This window comes from Embiotoca jacksoni, unplaced genomic scaffold, assembly GCF_022577435.1.
Source record: "Embiotoca jacksoni isolate LCO1_2020_lvr unplaced genomic scaffold, fEmbJac1.0.p SCAF_13, whole genome shotgun sequence".
NCBI classification, from domain to species: Eukaryota; Metazoa; Chordata; class Actinopteri; family Embiotocidae; genus Embiotoca; species Embiotoca jacksoni.
In genome coordinates, this window is record NW_027185263.1 from 7,676,004 (window position 1) to 7,692,876 (window position 16,873).

The window sequence follows — 16,873 nt, forward strand, 5'->3', positions numbered from 1 at the left end:
CTCACCCTCACACATACACAGAATCACTTGCATTAGTCTCTTGTCATCTTGAGTTTCATTTTTTTTTTCCACACGAACCCGACAGACTCCTTTGTGGCTTAACAATGTGGACGCTAATGGTGTTGGTCGGTTTGTATGTGCAGGCAGGGCGCGTGGCGTGGCAAAGGCAGCTCTAATGTACTTCTGAGCTGCTGTTTTTGATTGGCTGAGACCCTTAGACCAAGCGATGTGGTGGAAGATATATACGACTGAGCGTTCTCCAATCATGGACTGTTACCATGCAGCCACGCATACACTCCATATGTGCATCCATATATACAACATAGAGATGTTACTGTAATATACACCATCAATCAGAACACTAAAATAAGGTTTATTTTTCCCCTCGGGGGGGGGGGGGGGGGGGGGGGGGGGGGGGGGGTATTGCATGAGCCATCAGTCCTGTCACCTCACATATTACAGATCATCACATAATATACAACGTGCGAGTCGGAACAAAAGGGACACAATATCTGACAAATGACATAAATTCACTGTACATTGGGAAGAAAGAGAAAACGGTAAGATGTTTTTCAGTGTTAGACAGAAGCAGTGGGCATAAAATGAAAAATAAAAAAATCTGGAAATGAGATGCAGTCAAGGCGCAGGAAGGAAAATAAAATACACTGTAAAAGAGGCATAATGGTACAATAATTGCAACTATTAATACATATTTTAGGTTTTTTTTTTTATATGAAACAACACATTCTGTGTTTTTTAAGATGGTACACGGATTTTTTTTTTTTTATTTTATTTTGGCTGCCATTTAATGTGGTGAGTCTTTTGAGAAAAAGGAAATCTGAAATTGTATTTGTGTTTTTTCATAAAATGGCAAAAAGACTTCATTTGGGGGAAACAAAACAATGTCTTTGTAAATCACAGTAGCCTTTATCGTGAAGTAGTTGTTTATCTCAATGTTAAGTGTTTCCAAACCATATAAACACCTTTATGAATACAGTGCAGTACATATGGTGTAAAATAGATCCTCTTAAACTTTTAAACTAAATTTGGTCTTGGAAAAATCAACCTGCCGAATAATAATCCTAGTACATTGTGGTCAGCTGCTTCTATTCACCCACACACACACACACACACACACCCACACACACACAGGTAAACCCCGCCCCTCGGTGTTTGACTGACAGCTCTGATCCCGAGACAGCAGGGTGGCCAGTCACGCTCTCGCCATGCAAATGAGCCGCGCTCGGGCCGGGCGGGTGCCCATGTGGACCAGCACCATGCCTTGTTGTTCTGAGCGCTGATTGGCTCGCCAGCACCTGATCGGTCTTCATGCGCTGCGGGCCAACAGTGGGAACGAAAACGCGGAGGAAACGCGCTCACCCACGGGGCTTTCCTCTCTCGTGTCCCGCGGTGAAACGCCGGTGCACGGGGAGCCCCGCTTGTTCTTTGAGCTTTTGAGCAGAGGTTATAATAACTGTAATGTGAATATAGTGGACTTGAGAGAGGGTAGCGGCTGGCAAGGCCGTCATCGCCGAGAAGCAGGGGGTCGGTCCGGTCGCCGGGTTTTGCGGGAGGCCATAGTAACAGGGCGGGGCAGGAGTCCGCGAGGGGCGGGCCTTGACGAGAACACGACTCGCCTTGTTGTGTGTATTCCCGTGCTCGCATCGCCATCTTGTTGCAATCCTTTTTTTTTTTTTAACGTATGCAAGGATCTACTTTCCGTTCGGCCGGATTAAAAATTGCCCGTCTAGGTTTCAGGAGGAACACGGGGGGGGACTAAAGGCTCGGGCGCGCGGGCGTGAACCAACCTCGCACTCGGCGCTTATTACGGGGACAAAGCCTAACCCCCTCGGTCTTTTTCCTCCTTCCGTCCCGGGCCACCGGGTCGCCCGCCGTGAGGGTTTTACGCGCAATGAGCATCGATACACTTTTGGAGGCGGCCAGATATCTGGAATGGCAAGCCCAGCAACAACAGATCACACGTGGTAAGTTGAACTGCAGGCTGAGGGGGCACCGTGCTGAAAGGTGTGGGCTGAGCCCTCCGCTGCCTTTTGGGGAACCGAGTCCTGTTAACGGCTGCATTTTCAACCGACGCGCCTGTGAGGGACGGAAGCGTTTGTAGGGTTTTTTTTTTTTTTTTTTTTTTTTTTTTTTTTTTTTTTTGTGGTTTTATCGCACTGGGTTCCTGCCAAAAAAAAACAACAAAAAAAAAAACGAGAGTCACTGCAAAACTATCATCAGCTCCCAAGTGGGTCGTCATCGTACACGATGTCCTCCTTTAATGCGGCTAAAGTTGTTTTTCTGAACTACTTTGCGCGCGCTCAGTGTGTGTGTGTGTGTGTGTGTGTGTCAGTTCCAACACTAGTGACTCACTGCACGCGCGTGCGTGTGATTGTGTGTGTGTGTGTGTGTGTTGAGAGACACAGCAGTAGTTCCTGTCAGTGACCGTATCCCTCTTATATATTCTATTAATCGTAGTAAGCACCTACATGTGGGTGTGTAGTTTACACGTATACATTAAATACTGAAATACGTTTCTATAATTCTGTAAAAAAAAATAAGAGATGAATGAGTGGTATTTTCCAGAGTTTCACACACACACACATACACACACACACACACACACACACACATACACACACACACACACGTGTTATAAAAGAGCTCCTCGGCCATCGATTTGCCCCAGTTTTTTGTCCGTCGAGCACCGTCAGGGCGGTGGCGAGCAGAGGCTGCTCTTTACATAACACCCTGACACCGCTCGGCTATCTTATGACACACACACACACACACACACACACTGGGGCGGGCTCTCGCGCGCTCACCCCGTCCCGTGGCTATATTGTTCGTGCGCCTGCTTATTAAAAAAAAAATAAAAATGTGTACGCCTCTCCATCGTATTTCAAACCAATAAGTTGTCAATCGACGTTAATGATCACTGACTATGTGAAAGGAGAGGGGGGGGGGGGGGGTTGCTGCTTTTTTGTGTGTGTGTGTGTTTCTACCCTCTGATGACGTGTCAGACAAACCAGCCCCCTCCTCCTCCCCGCACACTTACCCTACCGCGTGCTAGTTTCCGCCCACAACGACCACGTGCACACTAGTCCCCCCCCCCCCCCCCCAGACACACACCTACGCCCATGCACGCACACACATGGACTCCCTTCTTCGTCCCCCCTTCTCATTCAGTCTACTGACAGTGGCGGGTCAGAGACAGAAAGGGGGGGTAAGTAGGGCAACTTCCCCCCCCCCCCTCTCTCACCCATCCTACCCGGCCCATCCTCTCTCAATGCAGAAGTTATGTAATTTACGTTTGCGTGCGTTTGGCAATCTGGAGCACGGTGTGTGTGGATTGTACTACAACAGATAAGCCAATCGAGATTCACGTTATGTCCGTTTATATTATTGGCTATTTCGATCCCGTGTGGAATTTACTGTTTGGTTTTAACCGGTTATTTCGGAAGAAAAAAAAAAACAAGCAAGAGTATCCAGTTTGGTTTACAGTTGCATCCTGATAATTAGAGGCAGTCATAATATTATCAAGGATCTTTTACATTCTCGGTGTAAATATCGCTGTTTATCAAGTGTATGGAAAGTTAAACTCATGCCCAAAACAGTGTTTGGGTATTTTTCTGTAATAGAGTACATTACACAATCAGTTGTTTCAGTTGCGCATACTGTGATACCATCGAGTCCAGTCCCACTTTAAACCAAGTATAACGCTCACAAGAGGAGAGACATGCAAGTCTTCTACTGCTCAGCAGGGGTCAAAGGTAACGTGAACACATGAATGATTTAGTAATAACTGGAAATAACTGTACACACACTTCCAAAAATGCAGAGAAATAGTTGAGTTCTCATCATGACGACAGCGTGCGACTGGGCGGGCCTTGTCTTTGTTGAACTATTACCCCTCGGTGGTAGGAAATTGCGTCATAGGGGGTAGAGAAGAAAACTGAAAGTGGTACTTTCGGGCAGCCAGGCATCTTTGCATGTGGTATTTCTATTTTCTTGGAGATGCCTGGGCTGTGTGTTGGCGTTGCGCTGGTTTGAGGAATCCCTGGGATCTTCTGTTTCTAATGTTGCTGTTTCCATGGTGACTGAGGGCTTTCCACGCTACTTTCCATAAACTACTCGCTCATATCATGTGTGTGTGCATGTTTGTGCCTCTGCGTACTGATTTTAAAATTGTATTTTTTTTTGGCTTGTTTTTACGTTGTTGTTATTGCCGCCATTATTTGCAGTGCTTCATATGTATGTTGTCATGGCGCCAAGTTTAGTTGACCCAGCTGAGTGGCTCTTTCACAACAGTCCTCTGCTGTTGGTCAGACTCCCTGACGTAGTAGCCCATGGCTAGAAGCATGCTCGGTACTGGGACGGTCCAATTACAGGCCAGACTGAGGGGTGTTCACTTCAGTTAGGAAACGGATGCAGACACAATTTCTGTAGTTATCTCCCCTCCCCACTGTCTGGTTCCCCAATGACATCATTCTCTGTATGTATTTGTGTGCCCGATGTGTTTAGATGTTCACTACACAAACAAAATGTTTTATGATACAGTGATCAGCAGTGAAGAGGCTACGATAACCTGAAGGGAACTTAGGTGTATATTGGAGCTTGAAAGGCCGTTTTAACACAGAAATGGTCACTTGAGTTTTTCCTAAATGTGAACAGAGGTCAGTTTTTCCCCAAGTTCAATTCACTCTCTGCATATTATATTGTGTTATATATTACATGTATATAAAAGGCAGCACGGTGGTGCAGTGGTTAGCATTGTCGCCTCACAGCAAAAAGGTTCCGGGTTCAAATCTGGTCCTGGGCCTTTCTGTGCGGAGTTTGCATGTTCTCCCTGTGCTTGCGTGGGTTCTCTCCGGGTTCTCCGGCTTCCTCCCATCATCCAAAAACATGCACCTCAGGTCAGGTTACCTGGCGCCGCGCTAGTGGCAGCCTGCTGCAGCAGCTCCCCCCTGAGAGCCCCCCTGCTGTAGCGAAGAAATTTCCCCTCGGGGATTAATAAAGTGAAATAAAAAAAATATTGTCCCTATAACTTCTCAAGTGTTTTCCATTGTCTTCTCTGGTCATTCCTTCATGTATCTTCCTTTCTTGCCTCCAACAGAGGAAGAGCAGCTCAAGGAGAAGGAGCTCATCAACAGGGAGGCGGAGTCGAGGTGTGTGGAACTCGTGACCTCGTCGTGTCAGCCAATCAGAGCCAACCATATCGCTTGGGGCGATGACACTCTCCGTCAACAGCCACATCACCCTCCGGCCCCTCCGCCCCCTTCTCTCCCACCTCCTCAAGTCCCCATCGCTGTCATCCCAATGGTCCCTGTTGTCACTGCGACGCCCTCGGTCCCGCCCCTTCCTCTCCCAACGCCGATTGCTGCCGCGGCAACGTCGCTCAACAGTTCCCCGCCAGCCAAGAACGCTTCCTCCCCTCAACATCAGCAGCAGCAGCAGCAGCATCAGCAGCAGCAGCCAGCGTCTTGTCACCTGTTGTGCACCTCCCAGATGAAGGTAGACACAAGTCAGCAGCTGATTGGTGTAAAGCCCAGCCAATCACAGCCTCAGGTTCAGATTCAGTACCCAACCTCCATCAGCACTAATGGCTCTGGCTCTCAGCATACACTGGTTCAAGCTTCACCCACATCTCAACTGCGGCCTAACGGAGTGACGCTGGAGGACATGAGGGGGATGGAAGGGAAGAGGAGACCCGGAGGGTCAGTTTGTGTGTGTGCGTGCGTGCGTGTTAAAGTTGAGCTACAGAGTATGGTTTGGTTTATCGTTGATCATTTATTTTGTGTTTCCAGGGCGGGGACTAGAGAGGTGCATAACAAACTGGAGAAGAACAGGTTAGTCGTGATAGTGTAAAAACCTCCAATTTTCCAGCTGGTGTTAGATTATTAGGAATTAAGGATTTTAGGTTTTTTTTTTAGCTTGACCACCACATACACGCACATTTTTTTTATTTTTTTTTCCGAGTTTCTTATGAAAGCGTTTCATAAGCCCAAAGGTCATTGCATTTTCTCAATACAAAAACAGAAAACTCTTGTCAGGCATGCACGATCAGTTTTATGAGATTTCTCTAAATGACACCACCTTGGTTACCATCTGAAGCAAATGTTCCACCTTTTTAATAATCAGTGAATACACACAGTTGGCTGAAGACTAGGGCTGTCAGCGACATCCAATTTTTATCTCACAATAAATTGTCATACAAATAATTGTGATGAACGATTACTCTTTTTCAGTTCACTCTATGCCAATGTCATAGTGAAGCCTAATCATAGTGTTATGATACACCTTAAGGAGAAGAGCTATTTATTGGCTTTGAACATTGAAGCGTAAATGCCTTTGTCTTTTAGCTTTTGTAAAAAAAAAAAAACAACAACATTGCACAAAGGAGATATGATAGAAATAACAATCACAAAAAGTTACTGACAATGAAGGGTACCAATAGTCAAAATTAGCATTATTCTTTAGTAGCACTGATTCTACACATATGCCTTAAGACCATAACCAAGATGATGTTATCAAGAGAACGACAGTCAGCAGTATTGATGGAAATATGATATTTCTTAGTTTCATCCAGCTGTTTTTATACACACGAATGGAAATTATTTGAGTTATAATCTAAAATTATTGCAGTCAGTTCGAATAATTGCAATGAGGCGATTATGTAATAACTGTGAGAGGCCGACCTGCATCAGAAGTGTAACTCTTTCCTCATTCCTGACTCTTTAGGCGAGCGCACCTCAAGGAATGTTTTGAGACGTTGAAGAAGAACGTTCCCAACGTAGACGAGAAGAAAACCTCCAACCTCAGTGTTCTCCGCAGCGCCCTGCGTTACATACAGGTGAGGAGGGTTTCGTTGTCCAGAAAACTGTTACATATCAGTGTGCTCCACAATAATTTGGATGAGACTTGCGTCTTGTTTTGTTTTTTCATCTTATCGTTTTCATCGTTCTCTGCTCTGGAATTGATTGATTGAGCTCTGGGAACAGCACATGTTTTTGTCGAGTGTAATTGCTGCACAACACCTGTTTTGTTTGTCATCAAACAGTCTCGTGTTGGTGCTTCTCTTGTGACGATGACATGGCGTCTGGCGAATAACGAATCAGCCTATAGGATAAGTGGTGAATACACGTTCTCCTGAGTCTATAATGTGAAAAAACTATTTCTCATAACAGACTTGCGGTCCACTTTTCTGGGAGCAGTTTTCTACTGAAATCTTGTGCTTAACCAGTGGAAATAGTGTTTAACCCCATTCTGTGGTGATACTTTGCCTGCAGCATTGATTAGAAAAGGAATAGTTGCAAAGGATGAAGGAGGAACACCTTTGTGGGGAAAGATTTGCGGCATATTGTAGTTGCATATGGAGTTGAGGACAGTGGGGGGAGGAGGCTGCATAGCCTGAGGAGGCGAGTTTTCAGTCTAGAGACGTAGACGAGGTAGGATATCTGCAGCCTGGAGCTACTGACGATGCAGCAGTGGCTGTTTTTGTGGAGTAGAAGGTTGAAGATTTCGAGTTCAACGGATTCTGCAATGGAAAGTCAAGAGGAAGGAGTTAAACACTGGCCACCCTCCAGGGAGCAAAGAACAGAGGGATTTGAGGCCGCTTTTGACCGGAGATGACGGTGGCTTTGGTATGACACCGAGCCAAGCTGCTGTTGAGGAAATCCATGCTGCACAGCTTACATAAAGTATTACATAATATATAGAGGACAATTCATTCACTAGTCTGAAAAACAAATGCTGTAACAATGTGCTGGTCATAGCTACATGTGCTGAACCAGTCAATACAAATTAATTGGTCGACAGAAAAATCATTGACCGCAAATTTGATGACAGATACATGATTTTACCGACACCAATGTCTAATATTCACAGATAAATGTGAGGATTTGCTGCTTCTCTCTATTTCGTGTGATACTAAATGAAATGATTTTCATTTACGACTCTCTCTAAGACACGACAAGAAATTTGAAGATGTTTCTTTGGGCAGCAAGAATTAGTCATTAGTTGCACAGCCACCTGTATATAATTGTAGCTTATTGTATTTTCTCCAACCACACTGTTTTGTAGAGTTTAGTTGGTTAATAGGGTTAAAAGTAATATCACAGTATTAATAGGATTAGTTTTCCAATATCACGAGATGTCTGATATACATGAAAAATCACTTCATTAATGATTTAAACCATCATGTTAATAACACTAATCCCGATGATTAGTTTCACTTTCACTATGTATTTCTACATCTTCCCATTTTGGCACCTTCTGCTCGGATCTATAATATCATAGAAAGCTTTTTAATATACATGACTGTTTATATTTACCCAGCTTGACTGTTTTTGAATCTTACCCTGTTTTTGGTCATATTGAAGACATGACATTTGCACGGAGCATGACAAACCTTATTTATATCTCTTTATTCATGATCATAGCAATATCCTGGTTTCTAATCGGCTGCTTGCCCGTACATGCCTTAGCCCAGGTAACATATCCAGGATCCTTTAAAACTGGGATAATGTCTTGGTTATGTTGATTTCATGTGCAACAGATCCTTCAAAAACCCGATCATAACCAGGATCCTAGTGCGCATGTAAACACATGCGCCCCCATTTATTTTTTTTTCTCTCTTGGCACCTCTCCTCATGTAAACCTGCAAGCCTCCGCCTCTCTCCCTCTAACCGAGCCATGTGATATCTGAGCACATGGCTAGCTCAAGCCTGATGACATCAGCACAGCTCACCCACTCCGATCTGCTCTGCACCTCTCCATTGCAGAGAGAGAGAGAGAGAATGACAGAGGCAGGCAGCGTCTCCATGGTTATAACAGTGGAATAGGTTAGGTTAGGTTAGGTTAGGTTAGGTTAGGTAGTTACTTTATTAATCCCCGAGGGGAAAATTTTTCGCTACAGCAGCATACAGAAGCAATAAGATAATAATAGAACAAAAGAAAAGCAATAAAATAGCAGTAAAATAGCAGTAAAAAATATAAAATATAAATATAAAATATAAAATGCACAGTATATACATCAGCTGTCCTTTGTCTGTCTCAACCTTTTCTTCTCTTCGTCTCCGTCCGTCTTGCCCTGTGTCGCTCTGCTGTCCCTCGCCTTTAGAACACTTGGTATCCATGGTAACAGGCGGCAGGTGGCCGGGGTACTGTAGTCAGTCCGTTCCTCCATGTTTGTCTGCAGGGGAGAGAGAGAGTGAGAGAGTGAGAGAGTGTGTGTGTGTGTGTGTGTGTGTGTGTGTGAGAGAGAGAGTGTGTGAGATTGTGAGAGAGTGTGAGAGTGATGTAAGACGAAACCAATCAAGTTGTGCTAATATTGGTCTTTTTGTCAATGGTTGTGGATGATGGGGGCTTTTCAGGACTTGAGCCACAACCATTCACTCCTGCGATGCCTTCTTTATGTCGGCCCTGTCCTCATATCACACAACAGAGGCATATGTGATGGAGGCAAAGACACCTGTCAGAGCAAATATCACACTTGAGTCATTTTCACCTTTTTTTTTTAATATTTTTTTTTTTAATCAGAGGATGTGTTGAAAGAGGACAAATAAAGGAGCCATAGATGACGTTGGCGAGGAGGGTAAAAAAAAAAAAAGGTGGGAAGGATGTTGAGGGAGCGGCTGGATGGGGGAGCAGGAGGAGAGGGAATGTGGGATGGAAGTGTCGAGGAGGAAGAGGAGGGGTTGGGAATGATCCACCCTACGTGGCAAACGTCCAGTCACTGCACTCCTCAGATGTAATTGCCCCTGTGCTTCACCCAATTAGGTGGCTCCTGATGTTTTGTTTTTTTACAAACTGCTGCTCAAGCAGCCAAATCCTCACAGATGAGGTTACCAAGGAAACGGCTACGGGTGGCAGCTGTTTCCTCGGTGATTTACCGCAGGACTAATGGTGTCTGCGTTTGTGTGGAAAGACCTTGAAATGATGCTCGTGGGGACACGTGCGTACTTCAGGAGCAGTTGTCGTCCCGCCGTGCGCAGCTTGAGCCGGGAAATTGTGGTGTTTCAAAGAATATCCTTCGGCCGTGTTACTAAATGTGTATCAATAGTGTTGCACTTCGTCTTAAAGTCTCGTGTATCCACAGAGCCATACACAGATGTAAAACCAATGGCTTGAAAATAATATGAACATTTCCAGTTGTTTAAGTGTGCTGTAAGAGGTGCGGACTGTTAGGGAAGGCTGTACAATGTCTAAACGGTATTATTTTAACATCAGAAAAAAAACAACCGCTCATTAATACCTCATTAATAATGGCATTATTCTTATGTACGTTACATGTGTAACTCTTTTGGTTCCAGAAAGTGGAGCGACGAGTAGTTTGGAAGCAATTTTTATTACAGAAGACTAAATGTGCAACAAACTACAGTAATATGTTTGTTTTTACTGAATATTTAAAGGCAAACTGTTACATTTATGCTGATATAGAAACCTGTTGCGCTTATTAATTTGTTGCTACTGTGTTCTTGGAAATTGACACGTCATTTTTCAGTATATCTTCATGATTATCGTCGTCACAGAAATACCCTGAAAAATCTTGACATTAATTCAGGGCCATATTGCGCCGCACCCGAGCTATAAGGACATAGTTTTTGTAAACGCTACGTGGTCTAAAAGCACCTCATCCTAACTCATGACCTCTAAAAAAACAAAAAAAAACCTGCCCAAACGGTTTCCACACATGAGAAAAGGCTGCATGTGTGGAAGCGAGGGTGTTGGATGAGAGGCGTTGAGCTGCTCGGTGATGAAGAAGTTCACCGGGGGTCTGGTGTTGGCTGTGAATTTGGACGGGAGCGGTGAGGAGACCGGCGCGTGAGGCCGTCAGTCGGCCTGCAGAGAGTAAACGGCTTCGCTCCCTGGAGTGAGCGTCCTGCAGTAGGATCATGTGTCCCCCGTATGCTCGTTTTCTTTCTTCTGTCTCGTATGTGCAGCCGTATTATTTTCGTGTTGAGCACTTTTCTCAGTATTCTTGTTGACTGTCCAACAGCTCGGCCGGATATTTAATTTCCAGGTTTGTAATTCAATTTAGCACACAGCAACAACAAAAAAGTGAGCCACATTTGACTGGTTTCTTTTGATCAAAGTAATCCTGCAGCCACCTCTCCGGCCTCCGTTACCCACACATTTTCCTCCTGCGCCCACCCGCTCCCTCCTCCCCCGCCTCTCGTTCCTCCCTAGTAATCTGCGTTAATGTCCTTAGCCCGGCGCACTGTTTGGTGCTCATGCGTCAACTGAACCACACAGAAACTGGGTCACAGAAACGGTGTGTTGGGGCTACGACAGCTCTGCTCTCTCTTTTTTTTAAAAAAAAACCTTAAGTATTCTTCCTTCTTGTGTTTCCTGCCACTTTTCCATTTCATCAATAAACACACACACACACGTAGTTTATTGCTCAGCGCATGACAGAGCCGGGTCAGGAATTATTAATGCCTTTATTTATTCAGATTGCAGTAATCCATTGACATTGTGATGGTGATGAATTAGAGTGATTGGCGGTAGCAGGACGTTTTCTCCCGGTCTGACCCCGTTCTCTCTCAAAACAAGTGTGATATCATGGAAATGGGAGGAGCTTCGGTAGATGACTAATAAAATCAGTGTGGACATGCTTGAATTTGCTTGCATGCCTTCCTGCTGGTGTATGAAACAGGGATAGCTTGTTTGTTCAAGAGTGCAGAGGAAGAAAGTTGGTCTGAATCCTGTTTTGTGTTGCAACCCCGGCTCTCTGGACTGTCTGGATATTTAAAGTTGATCCTGGCTTCACTGCATTTACATGAGGTATTTTCTGAAATAGTTTCCTGGTTCATTATTTACAAGGAAGTTTCCTTGTTTTATTATCCGTTTGCTGTGTTACGTTGATAAAAACTCAACTGTTTCTCTTTCAGTATTATGTAACACATTACTTCCGGAGACATAACCACCCTACTTCTTCATGAAGTGTTTGAGTTTCTTTAACAGCAGCTTAACAACAAAGCAGCCTTGGTCAAAACAAACGAAGTCAGTGAGGACGATCTTACTTTATTAAACTCGGCAATAAGCTCGTAGTGGGGAATTACTGACTCTTTATTCATGAAAATAAGGCTGCGGTAATCAATATCATGCAGAATTTGCATGACTGTGTCTGTAACAGATATTATTCATACAGACAGCAGCCTCAACAAAATATAGGCTTTTACTTGAGAATTTGAAACTTAATACTCTTTGTATTTTTTTATTGATATGTGCCAGATTGTCTTATTGGGAGTCCGTTTTTAAACGCGTGCTAAACGTGTGTCTCCCCCTCGAAGACTCTGAAGCGCAAGGAGAAGGAGTACGAGCACGAGATGGAGCGTTTGGCCAGAGAGAAGATCGCCACGCAGCAGCGGCTGGCCGAGCTGAAGAACGAGCTGAGCCAGTGCATGGACGTCATGGAGATCGACAGAGTCCTGCGGCAGACCATCCAGCCAGAGGACGACCAGGCGTCCACGTCCACCGCCTCAGGTAAAGGGACGGAGACGCAACACCTGGCCTTTAATGTTTTATTATAGAATTTGTTTTGTTTGAATTTTAGTTCACCTCGTCACCGTCTCTTTTAATACATACGAAAACGTTCATATATACACACACACACACACACACACACACACACACACACACACACACACACAAAGTACGTATGTGTACATGACACTTTTTTCTGGTCTTTGCTGGGTTGTACCGTGATGACTAACAGATTCTTCTCTGATCTACAGAGGGAGAAGACAATTATGAGCAGGACATGGATGAGGAAGTTCCTGCTCCTCCTGCTCCCGCATCCCTCCCCAAACCAGCACCTTCCATCTTACAAGCCCAGTCACTCCTCACCCCTCACCTGTCAATCCAGCACACCGCTCTGCCTCTCGCTGGACTCCTCGCCGCCCCTTCCCCTGGCGGTCACCCTCCCCCTCAAGCCATCGCCCCTGCTCCGGCCCCGGGTCCGCCCCCTCCGCCGCTGCCTCATCCCATTCAGCCCTCGGCGATGCAGATCCAGCCCACCGTCATCGCCCACGCCGCTGTCTCCCACCCTTCAGTCATCCAGGCGGTCAATCACGCCCTTCCAGCCAATCACAAACACCTAACGCACATCGCCCCCTCGCCTGGCCCCACCTCTTCTACCCCTCAGCCAATCACGGCGGCTGCAGCTGCCACCGCCACTCACCAGTCAATAGCCGCCCAGCCCATCGGACACATCACCGTCCATCCGGTGGCTCACTTGGGTGCTCCCCTGACATCCCACCTACCGACACTCTACCCGCAGGGCATGTCCGTCTCCCAGCCCACCATGGTGGGCCACATCACCCACACCTTCAACCACCACACCCTGCCGCACGTCCAGGCTAACCCCCAAGTTAACACTAATGGAGCCCAGGTGAACAGCGCAGCCATGATGACCCAGGGCGGCCAGTCGCTAGGGAAACCCACAGCAGTGCTGGCCCCACACCCGCAGCTGGTTGGACAGACTGCTGTCCTCAACCCTGTCACCATGGTTACAGTCCCAACCTTCCCCGTCAGCACACTCAAACTGGCCTGAAGAAACTAAAAACAGATGATATGGACTGATAGAAGACGAATGAGAGAAAGATTCAGAACTTCTAGATGAATTTTCAATACAGAGAACCTCCGACAGACACAGGATGATTTATAAAACAGCTTCAGCGGGTTTCGGCCATTTATGTGAGGAATATTTTCCGAGATATTTTGGTCGCAACTCAGTTAGTGAACAATAAGATTAAAGCAGAGTCGGTGGGTCAGACCATTGTTTGTGAAAAATGAGACGCTTGTCTCCGCTGCAAAGACAGGAACTCTGTTCAACCTTTCTTCCTTCCTCCTCTCCTTCCTTTTCAACCAGAAGCACTAACATAATAAGCTCAGTTCACACTCAGGCATCCAGGATTTACCTTAATTGTTCATTCTCTCACTGAGGAAAATCCCGAGAGAGCTGTCATATGGCTGTTGCCGCGGTGATACAGTGTGCGTGCCCGTTTTACATATATTCACGAGGTCATGTGGGACATTCTGGAGGAGTGATGTCACCCATGCGTTGTAGAGCAGGAGGAGGGAGCTCTGCAGTCTCACCGATCCAAATCAATTACACTTTTATCAAGTGTAAGGTATATCCCATTACACAGCTATCAGCTAAATGGAGCTGAAGCGTCGTCACTTCCTGATGCAGTGCTTCACTTTCTGCTATCAGCAACACTGTTATTCCATGAATGAAAAGTTCTTCATTTTATTTTAACTTTTTTTTTTTTTTTTTTTTTTTTCTTTTCTGCCTTCTCTTTTGCCTCGGTTGAAGTACAACTCTTGGTACATGAAGTAACTGTTAACACACCTTGTAAATAGTTCAGGAAAGAGAATATGTGGGTGGTTATGCAATAATAAAACCAGATACACTCTGAAGTTCAGAAAGGGAGAAAAAAAATAACGTGTTAAGAGTTGATCTCTGTTCTGCTGACTGACCCCATGCGAGTTATTTATCCATCACCGCTTAAGGTTTTGGAGGGTGACTCAAAAACAGCCGAGCTACTCCAGAGATGAGGGGAATCGGGAAGAATTAGGGTGATGATTTGCTTGGTTTGCTCATCCATACTGCTTATGACTGACCTCATGGAGATGTTGTATCATAAAATCACGTATGAAAGTCGAGCAGCAAGTTCGATCTCAGTTGTCAGAAAGTCCTGAAACGGACTCGAGTTCAATCAGAAAACCAAGTGAGGATTAGAATTTGGCGAAGTTAAATTTTCCATGATGTTTTTTGTTTTCTTTTATAAAGTTCAAAAATGTGCACTTGTCCTGTAGTGAAACGCTCTCTTTGGGCTTTTCAATGAAATGTGGTGTTCAAGGCTCTTAAATGTATCAGATCGAAGACCTGAGACGATGATTTCACTGTGAGAAATCAAAGTTACCCAATTCTCACCGACAGGTCATTTGAGATCATATGTTCCTCTCGAGTCTCTGTTCTCACTGGTGGTTTTATTTTTGAGGCCATGATGTTCAATGAGCGCTCAGGAAACCTACCGGGGTCTTTCCAAAGCTCTGCAGCGGTTGTGCGTGCAGTATGTCGGCTTTTATTAGGATTCTTTCGCCGTATGTTTTCAAACCACCGCACGGAAACCTACACTGAAAGTTGTGTACTTAAAGTACAACTGAATTTGTCTGCCTATCGCAAATGCCTGAAACCTGCTGTCAAACATTCAGTGGCAGATTTCCTTTTGTCCCTGTTAACTCAACAGATCCTCTTCAATCTAATGCAACAGCTCCCTCTGCTGCCTCACACTGACGCAAACTCCCCGCAAGGCTTTAAAAATGAAGAACAATAACAACGGATTCATTAGAGTAGCTTAACTTAAAAAAAAAAAAAATAATAATAATTAACTTGAGAAATAGTCCTGACTTTGAAGTTTGTTTAAATCGCACTTTGTCATCACGTAACAAACTCCAAGACTGTGAGCACTTCAAAAGGCAAGCTGTTGTTGTTTTTTTTGGTCAAGCGAGGAAGATAAATTCTGCTCACTTAGATGTTCTGGAAAATGTGTATTTTGTAAAAGAAACATATTTAGAAAAGACTGGGAAAAGTTCAGGCTGAAGTTGAATTTGCATATTAATTGCAATTTAGTGAAGGATAATTTGGAAGTGATGTCCAACCGACACTGAACTCCAACCTCAAACTTCTGCTCCAGTCCACGAAATCAGCTTGAGAAAATCAATTTTATTTTTATTTGAAAAAAGAAAGAAAAGGACACTGTGTTGCGACGGCCACCTCTCTTCGTTTGTGTGTTAATGAACTCTCAGCCTTCTTGCCAGCCTTTACATGTCGCACCATCAGACCTGTAGTCAGTGTTGCGTGGATCTGCTCCTTGCCTCCTCTGCTGTTTCTATACGTTATGTCTGTATATGTGATTGTATCCGATATGTTTTATATTCTGTACTATAGTTAATCCTGTCGTACCCGTAGCATGGCTCTGTTTTTTTGGTTATCCAGTTTGCCCTGTGCATGGAGTGAGGGAGTGAGGGAGGGAGTGAGGGACTGAGTGAGTGAGCGAGAGAGTGAGCGGTGAGCAGGTTATTTTTTTACACACAGAGGTGATTTATTGTATGAGCCTGTTTGGGTGCTATCGTGTGTGCCTATACTCAGTTTCCCTGAACACTGTGACAACTTTGGCAGAACACGTACACATGGAGCGAATGGAAGAGACGAGATTTACTGTCATTACCGTCTTGGTTTTTTTTTTTTCTTGTTTTTTTTTCTCAACGTTTTTAAGTTTTCCATTTTGTGAGTTGGACTGAGACATGGAGTGGAAAAAGTAAAAAACAAAAAACAGACGCTGTTGCTGATAACATAATAATGTCTAATATTCAATTTGAGTTTTGTAATATTTGTATGTATGTATGAAAGTTTTGTAAATTTGTGATTGTATGCATGTTTTTTGCATATGAGTGTATGTATCTTTAAGATTTTAAATGCTCGTTTCTTTTTGGTTTTGTTTTGCATGTAGATTGCCGTTTAGTTTCTTTTGTTTTTAAAAGGTTTTGTTTTAATGTTTATTTTTTGGGACCATGTACAATACTGTATAACGTGGGCAGAATCTTGGACCTCATGCTACATTGATATTATATATGAATATAAAAACATGTTTTCCCTATGGAGAAAGTTTTAAGTTATATATCGCCTGTACACTTTGGGCTGCCTTTTAGATCTAACTGTCCACTGTGTAAGATAACAATGATGATAATGGATAAAACATATTAATGATGAAGAATTATGCTGATGAAATAATAAAGATTCTTAATAAATCTTATTACATTTACAACACATCTTGTGCCTGTGTGAATGGTTTGGAGTAGT

The 16,873-nt window shown here is 44.4% G+C and overlaps 1 protein-coding gene across 2 annotated transcripts; it reads left to right on the forward strand.

Moving 5' to 3' along the window:
* The first annotated feature begins 1,611 nt into the window (after nucleotides 1–1,611).
* On the forward strand, nucleotides 1,612–16,826 carry mntb (MAX network transcriptional repressor b). Of its 2 annotated transcripts, XM_069146174.1 has the most exons (6): nucleotides 1,612–1,985; nucleotides 5,117–5,717; nucleotides 5,808–5,849; nucleotides 6,742–6,853; nucleotides 12,297–12,489; nucleotides 12,741–16,826. In XM_069146174.1, exons 1-6 carry the CDS (start codon nucleotides 1,913–1,915, stop codon nucleotides 13,556–13,558), a joined length of 1,839 nt encoding a protein of 612 aa, XP_069002275.1. In that variant the 5' UTR covers nucleotides 1,612–1,912; the 3' UTR covers nucleotides 13,559–16,826. The 2 variants fall into 2 exon arrangements, with proteins under 2 accessions (XP_069002275.1, XP_069002276.1); XM_069146175.1 differs by lacking the exon at nucleotides 5,808–5,849.
* The last annotated feature ends 47 nt before the right edge of the window (nucleotides 16,827–16,873 follow it).

Coding starts and splice junctions, on each gene's coding strand:
- mntb (XM_069146174.1), top strand. CDS start 1,913: ATGAGCATCGATACACTTTTGGAGGCGGCCAGATATCTGGAATGGCAA. Junction 1,986..5,116: donor GCAACAACAGATCACACGTG/GTAAGTTGAACT, acceptor TGCCTCCAACAG/AGGAAGAGCAGCTCAAGGAG. Junction 5,850..6,741: donor AACAAACTGGAGAAGAACAG/GTTAGTCGTGAT, acceptor CTGACTCTTTAG/GCGAGCGCACCTCAAGGAAT.